This window comes from Molothrus ater, chromosome 1 (genome assembly GCF_012460135.2).
Source record: "Molothrus ater isolate BHLD 08-10-18 breed brown headed cowbird chromosome 1, BPBGC_Mater_1.1, whole genome shotgun sequence".
NCBI lineage: Eukaryota > Metazoa > Chordata > Aves > Passeriformes > Icteridae > Molothrus > Molothrus ater.
Window position 1 is genome coordinate 136,504,811 of NC_050478.2, and position 22,855 is coordinate 136,527,665.

At 42.9% G+C, this 22,855-nt stretch overlaps 1 protein-coding gene across 1 annotated transcript in view; it reads left to right on the forward strand.

The window, feature by feature from the left end:
- EXT1 (exostosin glycosyltransferase 1) overlaps positions 1-15,988 on the forward strand; it is a 182,103-nt gene extending 166,115 nt beyond the window's left edge. Inside the window, exons 7-11 of the mRNA XM_036405689.2 lie at positions 136-231; positions 3,219-3,308; positions 6,992-7,152; positions 8,136-8,307; positions 10,487-15,988. Coding sequence (XP_036261582.1) covers positions 136-231; positions 3,219-3,308; positions 6,992-7,152; positions 8,136-8,307; positions 10,487-10,672 — 705 coding nt within the window. The 3' untranslated portion in view covers positions 10,673-15,988. The remainder of the gene's footprint in view (positions 1-135; positions 232-3,218; positions 3,309-6,991; positions 7,153-8,135; positions 8,308-10,486) is intronic.
- Positions 15,989-22,855: the final 6,867 nt, after the last annotated feature.

The following is a 22,855-nucleotide window of genomic DNA, read 5'->3' on the forward strand; positions in this document are numbered from 1 at the left end:
GTGTTATTTTTATGCAGATTTGTTTCATTGCTTTGGATTTTGAAATTCCTAACTTGAATTTAACACGTCTGTCTGGAAATCTGAGACCTTAGAATATGGACTGGTCTTTGATCATGGTCCAATATTCTCTTTCAGATTATTGTTTTATGGAATTGTGATAAACCCCTCCCAGCCAAACACCGCTGGCCTGCCACTTCTGTGCCTGTCATAGTCATTGAAGGAGAAAGCAAGGTAGGTGGAGAGGAGCGTGGTAAAAGCTTGCCTGCATTCTCTGATGGGACAGGAATTGATTTTTCCAGCGGCTTTGGTGAAAGCTTTGTAGTTCCCAGCAAAATGACAGCTCCCTTCTATTCCATGGCCTTTTGTACCAGCTTAGTTGCAGATTCGTGTTTCATGCATGGGGCCTGTGCACTCAGAAATCATCAGCATGACAATTAATGCCTTGAATCTGAGATTCACAGGTGGGACTCAGTTTTGAAATGTGACCCCAGCAGCAGAGAGTGCTGACCCCATCATTGGAGATTCCATCTCTCTGCAGGTGCATGAAAGTAGTGATGCAGCTGCACTCCTTGAGTCTAAGTCACATGCAAGACTTGGGGGTCAGCTATGGACTCAAAAGCAGAGTTAAAAATGAGAAATTGCCTTTGAAAAATATCTTCTTTTATGGTACTTCAGAGGTACTGCTGCCATCAAATAAAAAAAAAGGGGCTTGGAACACTTGTGTGGGAGCAAAATCACCATGTCATCTCTTGCTGTGCAACACACATGTCTTGTTTGTACTTTCACAAAGTGAAAATAGATGCCATCAGATGAGAAAAGACTCACTTAAGTGGATGAATCCTTTCCAAATGCAGACCTGAGAGGAGCAAGTCTTCTTGCTTCTAGAATCTGAAACAGATTTGAGCTGGACCCCTCTGCAGTCTCTGTCAGCTGGCTCCAGAGCTCTGTGTTGGCAAAGGGAACTTATAGTTGCTTTGCCTGTACAATCCTATTTTGAATTTGTAATTTTGTCTTTGGTCTTTTCTCCTTATCACGTTAACAAGACCCTGCAAGGTTGGCAGCTAAAGACTCTGGCCTTAGCTAGCCACATAAACAGTATCAGAATTGCTGCAGGGCCAAGAAAGGTTGTAGAGATTTCTGAGCCTTTTGAATGTTCTGGGTGTTTTTATTTTCTTTTTGTAAAACTAGCAGAGGTGAGATAGAGGAGAAATCTCTGACCAGTACTATAATGTTTGTAGAAATTGGCCCCAGGCACTGTTTAGATTACAAATGAGTCTCCTGAGTACATAAAGGTGTGTTTATAGTGGACAGTCTCTTCCCTCTAATATCCCAGCATATGCCAAATGGCTTCTTATGTGCAAAGCTGGTTTTTTGGACCAAGTTTGCAGAGCCAGAGCAACACAGTTCAGAAGTTGCACAAAGAAACTGCTTTTCATCTCCAAACTTGGCCAAGGCCTGCTGGCAGGCACCAGTACTCCATGCAGCTGATCATGGTGGTCTGCCTTTACCAAACCTTCACTCTTCCCTTGAAATCAAATATTATAACACCCATTTTACAAAACGGTACTTTAGCTATTAAAAAAATACATAGTAAGTCCTGACTGCTGTATTACTTAAAATTTCTGCACAGTCTGTAAAAGATTAGGGATGAGAACATGTGTTGCGGTGTTCTAAATAAACATGGGTCTCCTGCTGCCTGCTTGCTCTGCTTCATCTTAGTGTAAGCAGAGCAAAACCCTCAGCCCCAGGCAGATCACCTCTTCATCAGAGCCCTGCCTCCCTGGACCAAGGCCATCACAGTGATGAAGGGGTGCTCTCCAGACAGACACTGTGAACATCTTGATTATGGAGACAGATCTTTCTCTGAATCCAGGCATAGATTCCAAAGACCTGTTCCCAAACAGGTTGCAGGGGATGTAGAACTGATCATGTCAATTAGGAGGCTTGTGTAAAACTTCTCCATGTCCCTGTTTCCATACAGTGGATTCCTCTTACTGGGCTTGACCTTTGAAGTTTTCTCTTGGCATAGTAAATTGGTAAAGAAGTCTAGTAACTAACCAGGCTGTTTGTCCTAGTAAATGAGGGAAACAAACTGTGTTGTGTCCTTGTTATTCTTCATGAGTTCTCAAAAGGTGCTATTTAGTCTGATAAAGAAACCATATGGATTTTCATTTCTCGCTGTTATCTTTTTGATCCAGCTTTCCCATCTATTTCCTATTACTTTGAGGACTGTCCTGCTATATCTTTAAAAAGTTTATTCTGTATATAGGTTTTTTATATATATGGAATGGTGTGAGTTGGAAGGGCCTTAAAGACTATCCAGTGCCAACCCCTCTGCCATGGACCAAGAAACCTCCCACTAGACCAGGTTGCTCAGAGCCCTGTGCAGCCTGGCCTCGAACACTCCCAGCGATGGGGCATCCACAGTTTCTCTGGGCGACCTGTTACAGTGCCTCACCACCACCACAGTAAAGAATTTTTTCCTAATACCTAATCTAAACCTCCTCCCTGTCAGTTTGAATCCATTCCCCCTTGTGCTGTCTCTACATGCTCTTATAAAACGTCCCTCTCCATCTTTCTTTCAGGCTCCCTTCAGGTACTGGAAGGCCATTTAAGAATGTGACTTCTTAAAATGCTACCATACCTATATAATTCTTCATGCAGATAAAGCTTGATTTGAGCTTTAAAAGCTTGAGTTCTTTAGTATGTTCTCCTTTTCTGATGGAGAATGTTGCAGCATCCTGGTAGCATTACATCCTTCACACACAGCCTGAGCTGTTTGGTTTCCCAGCTGTGTAAGCTTATGAAGGCTGCAAAGTCCTTCTTGGCGTTCATTACCTTTGATCCTCACACCCTGTAGGAGAGCAGAGGGACAGTCCTTGCCAGCAGGGAAAATATCCTCCACAAAGAAGCTGTAGGCACATGTAATTATCAGTACAGACCAGTGCAGTTTGTCACTAAAGGAAAGCAGCCTGCTGCAAAGAGGGAGGTCTATTCAGAAATTACTCCTCAGATAGAAGGTATAGGCTGACTGCTGGAGTGACAAAAATGACACTCCTTCACTTTTGAGCTGAAGGGTCTTTTCCATCAGACAGAAATATGCCACCTACCTCAGACAAGAGGAAATAAGAGTGAGGAGTAAAATTAAGTATTTGCCTTGGAAATGAGTCCTTCAAGTGATTTTTATTTCCTCCCCTTCCTGCCTTGAATACCCACAGGTTATGAGCAGTCGCTTCCTACCCTACGACAACATTGTGACAGACGCAGTGCTGAGCCTGGATGAGGACACCGTGCTCTCAACCACTGAGGTAAGGGTCTCTGGGACTCTGCTTGGCTCCTGGGCTCAGCCTGAGCACAGCAGATTCGCTCTTCTCTTGCCTTTGCCAGTGAGCAAATGTTACAAGATTTCCTGCTGTAGTCCTCAGATTTAAGGTGTTGTACTTGTTTCAGCAGCCCTGCCACTGCCTGCCATCAGAGGAGCTTTCGCCCTGGTTAATTGGCTCATCATTAGCATATGGTTCTTCCGTTCTTTATTATTTTAGTAACATAGCTGCAGGCGGGTGTAGGCAGCCAAGAGCAGTCAGCTTTAATATTCTGCTCTCACTTTTCTGATTGGGGTGGCTCCACCCCCCCCCCCCACAGTATCAGTAGAGGGTGTAGGTAGAGGGGGAAGGCTTGTCAGCAGAGAGGGACTGCTATCACTCCAAAAGACAGCGTTGCCACCCTAGTGCAGATTTCACTGAGGAATGCTCTTTCCCCATTGTCTCAGCCCATAAAATTGGAGATCTTTGCTAGTTTAGGTGCTCGAGTGTCTGTGCCAAGAGCAAGATAGCACTAAGAAAAGAAAAATACTGTAGAAAACCAATTTTTACAACTGGGATGAGTATTGATTTCTAAACCTCTTCCTGAGAACCACAAGGGAAACCGATGACAGTTTATATAGAGTGCAATATTTGGGAAATACATTATTAATGATGGCCAGGGAATAGCTTGAAAAACTCGATTTTCTTTTGTTTTCCCTTTTTTCCTCCATGTCCATGGTCATTCTGCTCTCCCCACTTCACCTATATAAAAATGCATTTCTGTCAGTGATGAGGATCTTTCACTGATGCTGCCAGTACTTATATGTCAGTGAAGAAATGTGTAATATTAGTCTTCAGTCACTGCTATATACCCTAAGATGTCACTGAATTTGTTCTAAATGGATGAGATCGCAACTGCTCTTCTCCTGTGTACAGATGTTGTGCTGTGGTTAGACGGCTCAAGAAACATCCTTGGTAGCCCTCTTTTGCTTTAAAAATGAAAGAAATAGTTGACATTGAACCTGGTACACCTTGGTAGTTTCTGCTAGATGAGGAAGAATATGGCTGCTGCCAAAGCACTTGTGTGCAGAGCCCTGCACAGCCCAAAGAAACCCCAAAGCAATAAAAGACATTTCTCCTAGGGCTGGAATTCCTAAGCAGGTTGTTGCTGCTGATGAAGGGTCCCATCTCAGCTGCCCTGGGGGATCATGGTAATACCTCTAAGGACTTCATTGCACTGACAGGGTATTTACAGCAATCCAGCCTGTGGGTTCCCTGAGGATTTGAGGCTTTGTTTTGTTTTAACTGGTATTTAGTCATCCTGCAAACTTCAGAGTCATACAGGCTTCTGGAACACATATGAAATACGAAATAAATAGTGTTTCTCATTTGACTTGGCCATGTTTACCCTAAACATTTTGAAGCACAAATACTTGCTGTGAGACAGCCTACACTTTTCTTTGTGGCTTTGTTACTTTGCTTTGTTTTCTTTGTTGCTCCTGTGAGCAACTTACAGCTGATCCTGTGTGTTTGTGCAGTGGGTGTTTGCTCTACGAGCCCCCTGGTCCCTGTGCTGCAGACAGAACCAGCTGGCCAGCTCTTGCTAGAACCCACCTTGCAGCTCCAGCCTGTCTCTGCCAGGGTGCCACCACCAGCAGTGGTGGCTCTCCATGAAGAGAGAACTCTCTGTTGCTTCACTTCCCTCACGGTACAGCTTACGCCAGTGTGATGTGACATCTCCTTTGAAACTAGCTACTCATGGAGGGTTGTGGTGGCACAGCTACAAGGCCCAGAAAAGGCAGTTTAGAAACATGGTCAAAGACAATCATATTCCCATTGAGAGCAGCAGTCACCAGGCACATCCTCTGGACTGTCTGACCCCGGTGTGTAAAGGTTTTCCATTCTCAACAGAACGGGGAGCGATTGTTCTGTGAGAGGAGCTGTTCCACAGGCACAGAGGGTGTGTGCATGGGAAGTCATTAGGAGTCAGTGTGGGTCATGATCCAGAGGTTTAAGAGATTGCCAGCTTGGTTGGGTTTTCCTGGTGATCAGCCAAGAGTGGCAGCACTGCTGGAAATTACTTAGGATGAGACCTGAGGGGCTTTTCTAATAAAGGGAGTTTTCTCTTAGGGTGGTTGCTTTACTGCATCTCCCTAGTGCAAGGGCAGATACTTGAAATCACAAGAGAGGGCACTGGGTGCAGCAATTTTATTATTTATTTAAGTTTGAGATTCTCAGACTTCTCTAAAGAAAACAGATGTCACGTTTTATGGGAAAGGCCTTTATAGGGAAAAAACCCCTTCAGCTCTTTCATGTGGTATTGATTTGGATAAGAGCAGAACTATCACAACGGTAACTGGTTTGTGCACATTGTCTTTCTGGTTGGCCCCAGATTCCTTGAAACAACTTTAAAGAAAATAACCAGGCCCTAACTTTGTATTTCAGCCCATGTGCGACTCTTCTGTTTCATAAAAACACTGTAAATGTGAGAAGTCTGACAGTAATCAACACAAAATGGGACTGTTCTCAGAGCAGCTATTCTTTACCTAACCTCTACACCCTTAACTTTGACTGCATTCTTGGAAGGTTTTTCAAACATTTTTGAGTGAAGTTTAGGTCCCTCTGGTACTGACGGGAGCCTAATGTGCAGTGCAGAAACAAAGCCCTCTTTTTTTTGGGTTTGAATAGGACAATAAGAATTGTGTATAACTCTTAAAAAATTTCAGTCTAACTTGAGCTCCAAAATCTAACTTGAAGGCTAGGGACTGCCAACCATTGATAAAATCTTTCCATATATATTTTTACCAAACTCTTGTCAAATATCAGGCTGACGATCCTTTTGCAAACTACCCAGATCATCCCTTTCCTAATATCACTAGATTTTGTTTGGTAGGATCATGGGGTAGCAATGTCCTGTCACTTCTCAAAACTTCTCAATCTCAGAGATTTGAGTTATTAGAATAGTTACAGCAAGACAATAAAATAAAAAAATGCCGTTGGCAGCATTTGAGCATTTGACATAGTCTTGTGTCTTATACAATATAAAGCATTTTTCATAAAGTTTAGGCTCCCTATGCGATTTAACTAAATGGAATTTTACCTTCCTCTTTATTAAGCTGTATCTTGAACCTTTTTGGTCATATTGACATTCTTGAAAGTATGACTGACATGGTCTTCAGAAGGCTCGAAACAGAAAATATAAAACAACTCCACACTGACTGTTTTATTTGCACTGAGCCACCTTTACCATTTAAAGTGCTTGACTTCTGATTTTCCAAACTCTGTGTTAACAGTGATTATAACGGTAGGTTCAATGCACAAAGATGTGCAAAAATTTCAGTTTACCACATGGCCGTTACCCCTTGGTGTTGCATCAAGGTATAAATACATGCACCTACACCCATTCTTTCTGTAACTTGAACAGGTTTGATGTGTAAAGGGCAAGCTTGAAAATGTTAATGTAATGCTGTGATGCTCTAGACTCCCTTTAACAGGAACCATTAAAATGTGCATAATTATAGGGCAAAATGTCAAGCAGTCAGTTTAATTTACTGATGAATACACAGAATTACTGTTTTGCAACAGTTCCAAGATTTTGAACTGCAAATTAATGGCAAGGTTATATTTTGTTTTGTTGACATTTGTTGAAACAGTTTCAGTATTCATTTGGCCTGTACCTTTGTCCACAGGTGGATTTTGCCTTTACAGTTTGGCAGAGCTTTCCAGAGAGGATTGTAGGCTATCCTGCACGCAGTCACTTCTGGGACAACACTAAGGAAAGGTGGGGGTATACCTCCAAATGGACTAATGACTATTCCATGGTATTGACAGGAGCTGCTATTTACCACAAGTAAGAATCCAGAGCATCTGCTATCCTTCTTCTGTATGAAACAAAACAGTAAAGAGGGAGTGGGGTGTGAAGAGCATTCTTCTGGGGAGGGGGAAAAAAGATAGTAAGTGGGTCTACTTTTTATGGGGTAATAATTTAAGTTCTTGGTTGAGCTCTGGGGATCTGGTAATCATTACTGCACTTGTTGGGTCTCTTTGAAGTCACTTGTGTTTTGAGGCAGTCAGACTGCTCTTTTTAACATCAGGAATTACATACTTCAAAGAGTTCCCGAATTCATTAAGCTGCTTGGCTGAATGGCCTGTAGCATAGCAGAAAGGAGGTTACTTCCAGACCAGCTCTGGGTATGTGTTGGCTGACAGCTACAGACTGCAAAGTCTTCTGGCTACTCTAGAAATGTAGTACAATGGGCATGTGACGGTTCAGCATATTGCAGCATGTTGGAGAAAACCTATGCTGTTAGAACTTCAGCAGATCAAAGTCCTCTCTACATTTAAAGAAAAAGGAAATTCTGGAATCTCTAATCCACACCCCCACTAAGGAGAAGACAGGCCACAGGGGATGATATAGACCCAAAGGAGAATAATTTCAACAATGAGAACAGTAGTAGGGCAGTTTTAATGCGAGTTCTTTCCAACTGAGCAGTTTGGGAAGAAAATAGGGAGGATGAATTCATCAGTGTTGTCTATCACCTTGTAGCACAGTGGGGCTCTCCTTCCTCTTGTCCATTATCTTGATACTTAGGCCCACATTGTTTCTTTCAACATGGTTGCAGAAAAGGTACATGTTCTCTTTCTCCTTTAGCACTGTTTACTGTCTTGATGAGAAACTTATTTGTTTTCCCTTCTTGTTGGAGGGTGAGACCAAAGAAAGGAAGTGCTATATGGGGAGATGAGTACAAAACTTGGGTCTCAACTAAAATAGAAATGTCCTGGATACCTGAAAGCCCAGTGACTTGTATTAATAACACTGCTGTTGGTTTTCAGATATTATCACTACCTGTACACTCATTACCTGCCTGCCAGCCTAAAGAATATGGTGGACCAACTGGCCAATTGTGAGGACATTCTAATGAATTTTTTGGTGTCAGCCGTGACAAAATTGCCTCCAATCAAAGTAACACAGAAAAAACAGTATAAGGAGACCATGATGGGACAGGTATGTAATCACAGCATGTTTTAGCAGTTGGGATGTATTGATAATGTAAGAGGTTCACTTCTAGGTTAGGCTTACAGAGTGGTACAATTCTGTCAAATATTTTTGCAGTTTCTAGTTTAGCAGAACTGTGAATAGACTTTAGATATGCTTATTATAATGAAGAAAAAAGAAAACTGGCAAACATCTACTGTGAATGCTGCTTCCCTTCATAGTTTTCTGACATGATGTAATTCATGGTGATCCCAAACTCCTGAAACTGATGACTGTGGTGACTGAATTCCAGTTAAACCCTAATTTTCTAAGTATTCTAGACCCAAGACCTAGTCATGGAATGCTAGAAGCATAAGTAAATTCTAGAAAGATTTTCTATTTTTTATTATTATTAATTAATATAATGTACCAGGCTGTCCCTGTGCTATTTTAAATTATATAGTGTGATTCAAGCACTGACACTGAACTGTCACAACAGAGATAATTTGTGATATGCAAGTGTTTTTTCCCCACGGGGAACATTTTATCCCACAGTCAAGCCATCACTCATTAGCAGCCATGAAGTGCTTCTTTTAGGTCCTCTTCCAGATACTGGATAAGCCTTCTGTCATTGCAGAAGTACCTCTAGTAACAGGGGTACATGGTAGTGTGGGGTCACTTGTCCTCCTACCCTGTGAGAGAGCAATGAGGAGAATAGCAAGTCCTGCACACCCTGCAAGTCCTGAGCAGCCTCCCCTCTGTGCTGCCATGGTGTCAGTGATCTCAGTGCAAACAGCACCACCATTACTGGGGGGCAGGTGAAACAAGGACCCTCAATTTTCCCCTCCCATTTTCTCCTGGTAGCATTACTCATCTTTGACTGGGGAGTTGCCATGCCAGTTTGTAAACTGCATTATCTCTGTGTCACTGTGCTGGCACCTGAGGTAGCATTGGTAGCAGTTCTGACTCGACTGGGTGCCCAGGAGACCTTCTGTGAACAAGAAGGTGCCATCCAGAAAGTACCTATTGCTTCCAGCTTCAGCTTCACCTCTCCACAGGGCTGTGCTTTGGCTGTTTGGCAAAGCTGGAGCATTCATTTTTCATCTTACAGCACGGGTGACTCGAGTCAGCCATGAACTATAACTCTCTCCTAAAGACAAGTTGTTCCTGCAGCTTTGGGAAATGTAATGGACCATGTTCATAATTCCTTGAAAGACAAATAAAAAATGAACATAACCTCAGTGTTGTGACAGAGATTAATAGTCATATGGAAATTCAGTGTTAATGGCCAAAATACCTGCTATAATCCTCTAGCAACAAGCTTTTACTTGCTCTTTAGTGGCTCTGTATAATCAGGAGGCTGCAATCAATGCACATTATAACCTACCACTTGAGCTGAACTGGACAGGCCTTATCACAGTCATTTGGCAAGTCCCTGACTTTATCTGTTTCTTCATGTTTTAATTTACACTCTTTGACTTTATCAATTTATATTTGTTTTTAAAGTACAGCGGAAACATAAGTGCTATAGTGGATGCATGGGAAGTAGAACAAAAAACCCCAAGGTTCTCAACATTCATACTTTATCTTAAATAATAGTTTTATTATGTTTATAAATGTTCTTTAGGTACAGACAATGAATAATAGCAGCTTTAAAGCTGCTAAGGCCTTTTTTTTCCAGAGCTGCTGAGTTTCAATGGACATCCACAGGGATTACAGCTGCCCTGAACTTTGGAAAATCATGCCAGAATATTTTGCATGTATGCAGCCAAAGACCATGATGTTTTCCTTGGGTCAGAGTTAAATATGATGTAGTGTGGGACTCCAGTTCATTTTTTGAATCTGTGAGACAGTGCTGATGAACTGGACTTGGCCAGAGGGATTCCTGGAAGCACCTTGCTTTTCACTGCAGGGCACCTACACGCAAGAGTAATGCCAAGCACATAAGGACATCTAAGTTGCAAGCTGGTTGAAATTACTTGTGTATAAATTCCTGCAGATCTGAACTGCAAAAGTTCAGGTTTGACCCTGAATAATTGTTTTCCTTCTATGGCTGAAGACCATGGGCTGCAACTGGCCTGGCCTTGGGTGCGCACCTCTGCTGGAAAGCCATGGCTCTCTGTTTTTCTCACCATTCCCTCCATTCCCACCATTCCCACCATCCTGTGTGCCAAGGGTGACTCTGATCTCTGCTCTCCTCTCCTCACAGACGTCCCGGGCCTCGCGCTGGGCCGACCCCGACCACTTTGCCCAGCGGCAGAGCTGCATGAACACTTTTGCCAGCTGGTTTGGCTATATGCCGCTGATCCACTCGCAGATGAGGCTCGACCCTGTCCTCTTTAAAGACCAGGTCTCCATCCTGAGGAAGAAGTACCGAGACATTGAGCGACTCTGAGGCCGCTGCTGAGGGAGCCGGACTGTGCCGCCGGCAGCGAGCGCCCGCCCCCGCCGGCCGCGGCTGCACACCGAACCGCCGGCACGCTGCTGTCGCTGGGACTAGGTCGTGTACAGTTTCATTATGGAACATTAAATAATTATTTTTGAAATGATTGCTATGCAGGTTTAAACTTTTTTAATGATCAAAAAAAAAAAAACCCTATTAAAAACAGAGTTCTTTCTTTAATCAAAATTGTGTTGGTTGTGAATATTTCAGAGCTGCCATTTCTTTTTTTTATGCATTTGATTGTCAGTGCAATTTTCATTCCTTTTTCCCTGCACAGTTAAACGCTGGAATCTCACTGGGGGAAAATGCAGCAGGTTCAGAAACAAACTGAGCACAAACAGGACAGAACTGAAGTATTAATATTTCTCGTTTACTACCAACTTTTTTTCTTGTTTTCCCCAAGCCAGTAGCAGCCCCTGTGGCTGAAATCCTTTGGACAGCTGGAAAACTGGAGAATCTCCAAGCAGCCAAATGAGAAGGCAGATCCTTCTGGTTGGGGACCTCTGTTTTAAAGGCAATCAGCCTTGCCTTGAAGGGAGAGAGGAGCATTATTGTGGAGGAGCATGACATGGAGCACAGGGACACACATGCACAGCAGGGCTGCAGGGCTGTGTGTTGTGCTCAGGGAGGCACACCTGAGTGTCCCTGCCCATGGATGGCACAGCACCCCGGGGCATGGTGGTCCTGTGGGACACCCAGAGCCTGTGCAAGTCCCTGCTGCGGGCAGTGGTGCCTCTTGGCAGCTAAACATCCAGAAGTAGATTTGTTCTGAGGGTAAAAGAAGTGTTGATGGAAAGCAAGAAAGCACTTTGGTGCTTGCAGTGCAGGAATTTGGCCTGTAACTGGCTTATTTGAAATCAAAGCATGGGCTTCTCTTTTTTCCTTTTTTTTTTCTTTTGGAAGTGCAAATATATAGATACATTCCCTCATGGAGGTCTGACACCTGAAGTAAAGCATATGGTCAGACACTGGGTCCTGGCACCAGTGGTGTTCCCAGGCATGCTTGGGGCAGGGTAACTCACACAAAAAACCTGCTTCCGAAAGATGAGTGCTGCTCATGCTCCAAAATGGTTTTAGCATTTCAAATATAAGTATTTTTAAATTGAAATATTCCAGTTGGTTTTTTTTTTTTGTTTTGTTTTGTTTTTTTTAGTCCTTTGCTTATTTATGTGTTTATTTACATTGAAGAATGAAAACAGAAGCAGTGATTTGGGTCAGGAAGATGCCATTCCAGTTTGCTAAGAAAATAAGCACTTTAAAAATGTTTCAAACCCTCACATTTTGGGGTGCTCTGTAATTATCCCCACCCCAAGAGGAGCTCTGTTAAGTCACAGCAAGAGGGTTTAGTGCTGATGCCCAGAAGACCAGCAAGCCTTTCTATACCTCACTTCTTTGTAAGCAGGCAGTCTGGTAGCAGGGATGAAAAGTAGCAACTCTTCAGTCACTCCCAGTCCCATCTAGTAGGGATGAAGAGTAATTGGACCAGAATGACCACCTGTTTCCTTCAGGCTCAGGCACCTATTTAATATGCAGCTTTAAGCAACTCGCATAACCAGGGCATGCCTCAATTTCCTCTTTGTAAATGTAATAGTTACTGATTGTAGAGAGAATGCTGTGAAGCTCAAATAATTTCTCTTGCTGGTAAGATTATTATCCCTGAACAGAAAGTTGCTGTCAAAGTGAAAAGTACATGTTGCTAAATGTTGAATGCAACCTGACATGTGAAGACTTGCAGAGGGTGCTTTGCTTTGCATATGTATGGCAGTATTTGAACAGAGCACATCAAGTTAGGACAGGACCATCAGGTTCCTGGCATTTTGTTTTAGAATCATAGAATGGTTTGGGTTGGAAAGGATCTTGAAAATCATTTGGTTCCAATCCCCCTGCCATGGGCAGGGACATCTTCCACTAGACCAGGTTGCTCAGAGCCTCATCCAGCTTGGCTTTGGACACCTCCAGCGTGTTCTGTGCAACCTGTTCCAGTGCCTCATCATCCTCACAGTAAAAAATTTCTTCCTAATACCTGATCTGAATCTGCCTTCTTTCAGTTTAAAACCATTACGCCTTGACCTGTCGCTACATACCCTTGTAAATCTGAACCAAATCTTTAAAGGAATCTGCCAAAACATGTGAGACTGCAGCTAGTGACTGCAGCTTGACTTGAAAGGAAGAGGTGCCACTTTCCCCTCCATTCCTGTTGCTCTCCTGCTCCCTAGCCATGCAGTCTCACCTGATACCTTCTGCCATGGTGGTGGCCACCAGATGCTTCTGTGAGCCCATTCAGCTCTCTAAACTCATGGAAAACTGTCCAGTGATTTATTGGCTTTTTCTAATACCAATTTAGAGAGTTAAATCAGCATGTGGAGAGAAATGTAAAGAGGCAGCAGTAGGTAGGCAAGGCCAGGGAGGAAGGGGAGCAGGATATATTTCAGTCTGTGTTTGGGTGAGCTGCTAATTCAGCTGCCCACATCTTGTAAGAAGCTGAACCTCGCTTCCCTGTGCTCTCAGGTCTGTGCTTGGTGATCTGCATGGGAAGGTGAAATCCAGTGATTTTATTTTCCAGAGTGAAAGGCTCAGTGGCTTCCATGACTTGGAGATCAGGTAGCTCATTCAAAGACTGGAACAGACCTTCTCCTTAGACTCCCTTTTTGGAGAATGTGCCAAACACCGGATGAGGCTTTCAGGGCTCACGTTTTTGCTCATGTGCCATGTGCAGGGGAGTGAGCACCCATGTCCACAAGAGCATCTGCACCTCTGGGAAGCAGTCACTGGTCTGTAGCCAACAAGAGAGACCTGTACTAAAACAAAATAACAGTTCTGCTTGGGTTTTAGTAAATGCTATTTGGGGGCACGTGGGTTGGAGTTTCAGTTAGAAAGAGAGTAACTAACTATTTTTGGAGTGCAGCAAGTCAGGCCAAGCTTTCAAGCTGTTTGACATTCTGTTATCGTCACTTTTTGGGGTGGCTGAAAGAGACTGTGCTAAAGTTCACTCTCAGTGTGATTCGAGGCCCCTTGTGTTTACTGATTGCTAATTAAACAAGTGACAATGGAAGGCTTAGCTCCAGAGGGATGTGGATAGGTAGGAGCATTTCCCTTTGCGTGTGTTGCCCGGGTGTAGCCGTCGTGCTGGGAAGGAATGTCCCTCATGGCTGTCGCTCTCCGTGTCCGCAGCCCCGGGATGCAGGGGAAGAGCTGGACACAGACCCAGCTCAGAGACTCTGTGTGTTACACTCACTGTGGCCATCACTGGCCAGTGCTCCTGAGAACAGCAGGCAAAGCCTCCCACATCCACCTGTGTTGGACAGAGCTGTGTTGTTTCCTTAGTGAATGAAATCACTCTTTCGTCGTGTCCTAGGTGCAAGTTAATGGTTCTTTATTCTTTTTATTTCTCCTCTCCCAATTCAGATGGTGCTGAAACAAGGTTCATTCCTTGTTGCTCCTTTTGTAGGTTTTTTTTATTATTATTTTTCATTAACAGCAGGCTATGTTAGCCTTTACTTTACAGGTACTTGAATGCCTGATGACTTGACTGAGTGTTACGCATGTGGCCTTTTGTAAAGGTTACTGACCTTAATTTAATCAGGGGTGAGATGGGTGGATGAATGTGAATAGATCCATGCCATTAAAACAGAATAGAAGTAGGGATTAGAGTTTGGGAGAACTGATGAATTTTTAATTGAATTTATTAAAGGTAAAAAAAAAAAAATAGAAACCCTTCCCAGTTATAATTGAATGAGATCTATTGCTGGAGAAAGGTTTCATGAGAAAAAAGTGACACAAAAATAGGGGCAAACTTCCAAGATAGAAAGTGCCTGGCACTCCTTGCAGTCCCTTGGGCCTGCACAAGATTTTATTTGCCCTCTTTCTATTTTGTGAAAATCTCTAATGATTACCATACCTTTTTCTAGATGTGAATGTTTAAGCTTTGTAATAATTTCATAGTGAACACACTGGTGTGCTAATGCATGGCTGTTGAGCACTTTGATCTTTTCCACTGGAAAACATCGTGGATTTGATCAATTTCAGGTTGCAATTTTTCTTTTAGAGCCAATTTTGGCAAAGAAATTAGTTTTTCGCCAATGAGCGCCTTTTAAAATAGCTCATTTACCAAAAGATGTCGTTTGGAGAATGGAAGTCATCATTTGAAGCAATGAAAGAAAGAGCTAGATGTAGACTCAGATTTTTTAGAAATCTTTACATGCCCAGTGTCCAATGTTGTGTCCTCCTCTTTTGCACTCCCCTACTGAAACTAAAGGAATACCATAACATCTGTTATCCATCATCAACAATTTGTTAATTCCTCCACTTAAACATCCTCTTACAGCAGAGGGTGGCTTTGGTTGTCTGCTCTTTTTTTTTTCTTTCTTTTTTTTTCCATTCCCGGGTGGGCTCTGGTGTCTGTTCTGGAAATGTGGCCTTCAAGGGCATCAGCCTGACAGAGCCATTTCCCTGGGCTTTAGTGGGATTTCACAGGATGCACCTGTGGTCTTCCAAGGAGGGACCTGCCCTATGCAGGGTCTTAGCTGGTGTCTGCTGGAAATAAAATTGCATCTTCCAAAATTTTGTACATCTCACTCTTGTTTAAAACTAAGTCAAGCTGGCCTTTATACCACTATTTTAACCGTCTTCACACACATTTTTTGAGTTGGAATTAAATTAGAGGGAGTTAAATTAGGCAAGGGTTAAACTGGGGGGCTGGGAGGGTATGGGACTCATCAGACGCTTTGAGATGCTCCCTCCCATTCTTTCACAATGTTTTTAGTGATTATTTCACAGTGGGTTAGTGATGATCCAATGGGCCTTGCGACCTTGTACATAATTCTGTATATTTATTTTGAGAGAAAATATGTATAGTGTTTGGATTATGAGAATGGAAACCTGAACTGGGAATTCTTACGTCGGCAAATGTAAAGCAAAAAAGCAAACAAAAATACAATCTTATTTTGTATAAAATGTACATTTTTGAGAAAAATTTTCTAATGCATTACCAATGTTTTCATAGTGCTGCCACATCTTTTTTAAAGTGTTTCTCCCTCTTTGTTTGACTATTGACAACATGGTGCAATTAAACCTAAAGCAAATGTGTGAATGAGAGAAAAAGAGAGAATGAGAAATTTAAAAGCCATATAATTTGGTTTACTTCATTAACCTGTATACCATCATAGGTTTACCATCTAAGATAGGTTGGTTTTATAGATAGTGTCACCAAAGACTTTTTTTCTTCAGATTTATTTTGAAAAGTTGTTAATAAAGGACGTACATTTCTGTTGCAGTGTGTTCTTATTTTTAAGGTAGAATAACAAATCTTTGGTTTGGTTCTTGAGAATGCAAATTTGGAAGCACAGTTGCCACATATCTCAATCTGGGGCAGTTAAATAAAAGGCTCTTTATCTGCTCTCTCCTCAGCTCCTCCTGAACTGAGCATTGGCTCTGTGCATATCCTGTGTCTCTTGTGCACTGACAAACATGTGGTGTAGCATGTGTACACAGTGTCCTAATGCAGCAGCACTGACAGGAGTTTGCTGTCCTACCTGAGGGCAGAGCTTTGGTCTGTGTCACTTGTGTAAAGCAGGACAGTGTCCCTGCATTGTGACACAGTCATTGGTAGGATCATTGACTTTTAGAAGGAGTCACTGTAATGTGTACATGCAAAAACAATCACTCCACCAACTTGGAGGCCTTTGAAGACTGATGCCTGCAGGCTGAGGATATATTGATTTATGACCCATATTTATAGTTAGTGGGGGTATCAGAAGCCTGTCACAGTCACAGGGGTTTGCATTCAGCCCACCTGACTCTATATGTGCACAAAGCATCCCCTCTCTCTCTGTCAGAGCTTGGCCTTGCTGTCTCCCTGCACAGCTGACAAACAGAGCAAAGAACTGCTGGGGATTTCTCTCCTCACCTGTTTCAGACACAGGCTTTAGCATGAGATGAGTTGTGCCTCACATGTGCTGGTTTCTCTCTGCTGATGGTGCAAGCACACTGATTGCAGGATCTGCAGCACAGATGCCAATATCTGGTCAGATGAATCCCACCCTGGAAAAGCTCCTGATAACACCAGTGGGCCCAGGATCATGGCTTGTACGTTTAAGGGCTCAGTCACTGGTTTGTTCCCATCAGAGATGTTCAGGCTGACCTCATCCCTTCTGGGGTTCAGACTGCCAGGGCATGCAGAGGTCCTTATCCTGTCAGCCCATCTGAGCTGCCAGTCGTGGAAGACTGATGTATCTTGGGAAGAGGTTGAAAGATGTGAGTTTGCTCTTCTGGTTTTCAGTGCCACTACAGATTCCTTCAAAACAGTGTCCCAGCAGTCACTGGTGTTTGATACTGACTATGGGCTTCTCCCTGCCAGAAAATGAACACAAAATGTTTCCCTGAAAATGATCTCACAACACTCCCTCAACACTTGAATTCTGTGGTTTTGCTATGTTATTTATACAAAACAGCTTGTGGTGGGATTAATTAGATTAAATGCAAATAGATCTGTAGAAGCCACCAGAAGGCTGGTGTCTCCATTGGCATTTAGCATGGACTGACTGGTGTAGAGCTGTAGTCTGAAACCTGACTTTCATGCTATATTTACCTTGGAGGTGGGATTTAAATGTGGGGTGGGAGTGTGTCAGGTCCACATCTGCCCCCTCCAGCTTTATTTCATCAGAAAAGGGTCCCATTTGTGTGCTCCAGTGTGGCCCTGATGTCTTGTGAAGGCTGACTTAGAACAGAGGCTAGACAAAGCCAAAGAATACAGTAGGGATTTATTAAAAGGCCTCAATGCACCTTAGCAGTACAAGAGCCCAGCGAGGGCTACAGCCAAGATGAACCCAAAATGGTCACAAGATGGAAAACTGGTCACAGGATCTCTCACTTTTGTAAGTTCTGGTCCATTAGAATAGTGGAGTTAATTGTCCAGTTACAGCTTTAGCCCATGAAGTCCCATCCTTCTTGTTTTTCTCTCTTCAGTCCACATTGTTTATGCTCTTGGGCTCTTAGGATCCAAATCCTGAAATTTGGATCATTTGTCCTTGGGTCCCCAGCTAGAGAAGGAATTGTTTCGTCTACCTACTCTGTGAAGAGAGCTTACTGTCCCCTAATATGAAGATCAGAAGTACACACTAAAGCAGTACAGAATCTGAAAAATACAAAAGCTGAAATCTGAGGCACCAGCCCTGTGATGTGAACCAAAATGTGGTAAAGGAGAAAACTGGGATAGTCCCTCAGAAGTGCCATGTTGGCCTCAACCAAACCCCTGCTGTCGCAGTGCGCCCCTCGGTAGCCTGCAGAGGAAGAGATCAAATCCCAAACCAATCAGGTGAGTAGGATCCCTGGGGACTTGTGCCCACTTCATCTCTGCTCTAGAGAAAAGTGGTCCATAAAGGAAGAAAAGCCTGCACTGGAGATCTCTGTGTTGATGTGTTGAGTGAGGGATTCCCACGCTGGTGTCATTTTTGCCTGCGAGCCTGCCACAGTGGGAATGAAAACTGTTCTTAGCTGGAACACACCAAAGCCAGGTCTGTGAAGTCCCTGGGACCCTGCCTCCTTTCATGAAGTGAGGATCTGCCCCAAAATAAACAAAATCAGTTCAACTTTGAATGCACTCTTGAGAGCTTTTTTGAACAGCCTCACTGAAGCCCGTTGTGCTGTCACTTGAATGGAGGTAGATAAGAGAGTTGGCACTGACCAACACCTCATTTTATTTTTGTTTTTAAATGATTAGCAGAGAGATAAGAAACAAGTGTCTGCTTTCCCTTTCTAAAGCTGTTAGCTAATCGTATCCACAATGTTATCGGAGAGAAACAGATTTTACTCAAGATTTTGAGCAGTGTGAGGTGACATTCTAGTCACTGCATGATATGGTTTATTCCACACTTCATTTCCCTGCATGACTTCAGGGCTGTGTGCAGGTTTTATGAGCTGCCAGCTCCAGGTACTGCCAGTCCTGGGAAGCTGAATTTGCACATCCCCTGCATTTCTATTGCGCATTAAGGCTGGATGGGTTCTCCATGCTGCAGTGGCTGCTCTGTGCAGCTTGAGCTCCTACCTCTCTCCTTTCTGTAATTAACTATTGTCTTGCTGGTGGTGGGGAAGCAAATTAGGGAACAGCTATATTTCTTTGGAGAAAATGTAAGTTAAAGCCATTTCTGAGATTCCAGAAGAAGAATGTAGTGTTATCACAAACTGCTGAGGTAATGGCTGCAAAAGATACAAAACTTTCTCAAAGTTTTGGCAGAAATGAGAATTTTGAGCCTATAAAATATTTTCCCTCAACTTCATCCCTTCCCCTCTACAGAGAATTAGCTCCCATTCACAACCACAAAACAACCACAAATCGGTTGCTGGCAATTGAGAGATACATTGTGAATTTTCTTTGTTTCTAAAATGGATCCACAGTCAGTTCCTCCTTGTATTAAGCACCCCAAGGTCTGTGGCACCTCAGGGAGGATTTTATTTGGTAGCCATGAAGATGACAGAAATTCTTCCTACATTTTTAGGAAGAATTTAGGTTCTGTTAGGACATCTTCATAGAATCATAGAATGGTTTGGTTTGGAAGAGACATTAAAGATCATCTAGTTCATTTAGACCATCTTGACTTGGAGAGATACCTGCAGTAACTCTGGTCAGATGTTTCAAAATGTTCAGCTATTAGTTTCCACCATGGTATGCTCTGTGGATACTAAGCTGGGTCTTTTTCTGAAAATCTGCCCCATTTTACAGTCTCATCACTTAAACTTCTGTGAATCTGTACAATGCAGTAGATAAGGTGTACATGACTCATATCCACACTATTGCTACCACTGATGGAGCATCAGGGAGCTGGGAAGACAGTATGAAAATAGACAAGTTATGAGTGCCTGAAACTGTATTCAAAAATCAAGAATTTAAAACAGAGTAATGGAGGTCAATATATCAGGAAAAAAGATGGCTTTTCCTCTTGCTTTGATTGGTGTAAATCCCTCTTGTTGGTGGTGAAGACAATGGATTGTTTTCAGCCCAAGAAAGGACAGAATTAGACTTTCAAAGCATGATGTTAAAATACCTTTTTATCCAGTGATGTCTTGGTACTTCTAGATAATAAAGCACATTAACAACAGCACCTTGTGAAAGACTGCTGGGAAAATAGAGTCCTCTGCTTTCCCTGAAACAGGCAGTTAAAGTGCTGTGTTAATGCCAGCCAGTGACTACATTAAGATTATTTTTAATATCCAGGAAATCCTCAAGAGAAGCTAAAATGAAACATTTGTCACATTATAACTTTTAAAGAAAATGTATACCAGTTCATTGCAATTCCATTTCTCTCAGAACCTTAATAGAATTGTTGCTACTAGGGCTAAAACTGAGTCTAGCCCAGGAAGATCTAAAAATTGGGAATTGTTTATGATACCAAGCAATAATGTTGTTTTCAAAATCCATGGATGATTTAAATGCAATCCCTTTAAGTGTTGAAATCTGTCTAGATCGCTCCAAAGGCAAATAAGTCAAATGTAATTTTTTTGTCTCCCTCTCTTAGAGCAGGGCCAAATTCTGCTTTCAGCAGAAAAACACTGGAGTGAATCCAAAATTATTGTGTTCCTCATGCCTTCCCTGAGCCCCAGGCTGGGGTCCCACAGGTGATTAATGCCCTTCCTTGGCTGTGAGGCACTGGGGAGAGCGTGGCTTGGCCTGACACATCCCCTCACAGGGGCTTTGCTGTGCTCATTGTGCTGTTGGGCAGTACAAGTCTGGAAGTGGGACATGATCCCAGGTGGGGATGGGGCTTTGCCTCCCTGAATTCCATTCTAGGGCCCTAGTAACAGAATTCAAGTCTGATACATTTAGAGGGGTAACGTCAGTAGTAACTGAGGTCTTGAGGAAGATGTTTTTCATGAAATGAGATCAAGGACTGATTGATGTGATTTTTGGTCTTTGGGTAGGACTCTTGCTCCACTTCCCAACTCTTCTAATGATTTAGTCTGAGGTGAAAACCCATTTAACCACTCTGCACCTCACTGTTCCTAAACAGCAAGTGGGTATTCATAAATACCCTCACTTTGCAATGAAGAATGTGAACTGCAGGGGTTCAAAGTTAGTGCTTTCTGGTCTTCAGGTGAAACATTCAGTCCAAGAGTAAATTTTTATTACATTGTGCAGAAGCCCTGGAACTGGTATGGAGAATAGGGGATAATAGGGTATGGGAATAGGGGAGAGCACTGGGTGTGGCTGCTTCTAACCCCTTTTGCTACAAGTGTGCTTGTAGTTTCCACTCATTTGTTCTATTTAACCTCTAACTGAAGAGAAGGTTTGGAAAAATGTAATGATTTATGGTGACACACAGCAATAACAATATCACAGTCACAGCCACTTACAAAAATGGTTGAAAGTCATTAATCCTGTATAACAAAGGGGCAGACTTTTGAGGCCCAGTCTTGTAAGGCATGGCTAGCCCAGCCTGTTGAGTCCCAGCTCATTAGAGTTATGGATATACCCTGTCTGCAGGTCCAGCTGTTCTGGAGGTTATCCATGCCCTCGTGTTACACACTTCCATGTGGTAGCAGGGGAAAAAAAGGCAAATCAGTGCCAGGACCAGAAGACGAGCCCAGCTTTGCCAACAACTATCATCTTTCTAGAACTGTGCTGTCTTTTTTATACCTCCACAGCTCTGACATTGTATATCCCCCAGGTGTCAGGTAAATGGAGAAATCTGAGCCTTCACACAGCCCTTGGATTTGAGCTTTCTGAGGACAGCCTGCCTAGTTTGTGTGTTTGGACTGATGCCGTGTCAGTGAGTGAAGTCCTGCTGTATTTTGCAGCTGGCACACATCACCACTTATTTAATTTTCCAAGAGTGCACCAATCTAAGTTTTCTTGGATTTTTATAATAAAAAACAAACAAAAAAAAAAAAAAAAAAAAACTCAAACAAAAAAAAAAAAAAAAAAAAACAGCTGTGCTGTTTCAGTCAAACCAAACTAAAGAAATTATCAGAATTTATTTATGAGCCCTGACTGCTCATCCTGACAAGGCAAACTCAGTGGGAATGTGGAGTCAGTGCCAAGCTGACCTCTGGAAGGTCCTGTGGAATCCAGTGTGCTGGTAGGAAAGGGTGTGTGTGTGTGTGCAGCAATGATGGAAAAAATACAGAGGTGCCCAGACAATTTGTTTTGCATCCTGAGATTTTCCAGCAATGGCCTCTAGTGCTTTTCATGTTATGCATCAAATGTGATCAGCCACATGGTGCAGTCTGGTGAAGTAAATGCATTGGGTCACTAAAGTGCATTAAGTGCCATTTACTGCATCGATTTAATTCTGTCCCTGCTCAAACTTATAATTACTGTCTCTCTCCCTTACTGCTGCTTTCCCTTTTCCCTTTACTGCTGAGCAGGCAATAGCATCTCTTTCCTTGCCCAGCAGAGTCACTCAGCCTAGCTGATAGCCTGAGCCTGCTGCCCTTCATCCTGCCTTGAGCAACGCAGCAGATCAGAGCCTGTAGATCCTCCAGGCTGGCAACCTGCATGGGCTCAGCATGGCTTTGGAGAGCCTGAAAAGCCTTTGGCTTTTTTTACTCTCAGTGCCAGAGCATGCCAGCTCTTCTACTAGAGAAATTCAAACCTGCCCACAATGATTTTTTTTTTCTCTTGTAAGCTATGCTTTTCCTGTGGGAGATTTCCCTTAGCAGAGCAGGAGTTGTGCAGGATGGAAGATGCAAGTGTGTTAGCAGGGCTGGGATTGAGGCTGGAGAATGGATGTCCCTACCAGAAGAGTTTCCTCTGCAGGAATTTGTTTATGTCATTTGCACTATGTCCCCATCTCTCCCTGTGTAAGTGCCAGAGCAGATTGGAGGTCAGTGCTCAGATTAATGCTCCATGTAGAAAAAAGCTTTCTCTTTCTTTCTTTTTTCCCCTCTCAAGTGCTTTCACAACCTCCTTTTTTACTAAAGAGTGCTGACTCTTTCCTTTTTCACTTTAAATTTCCAAAACACTGGTTTAAGTGTGCTCTGTCTTGCACTCCTTTGCAATTATTCCTTTTAATCTGGTTACAAGGTTATGCTACTTCAAATTTAAATCACATCATATTAGGAGGTTTTGCAAACCTTGTGTGAACAATGAACTTTTCACATGTAACTCCTGAATCTCCTTGAATCTAAAAGAATCCCCTTGTG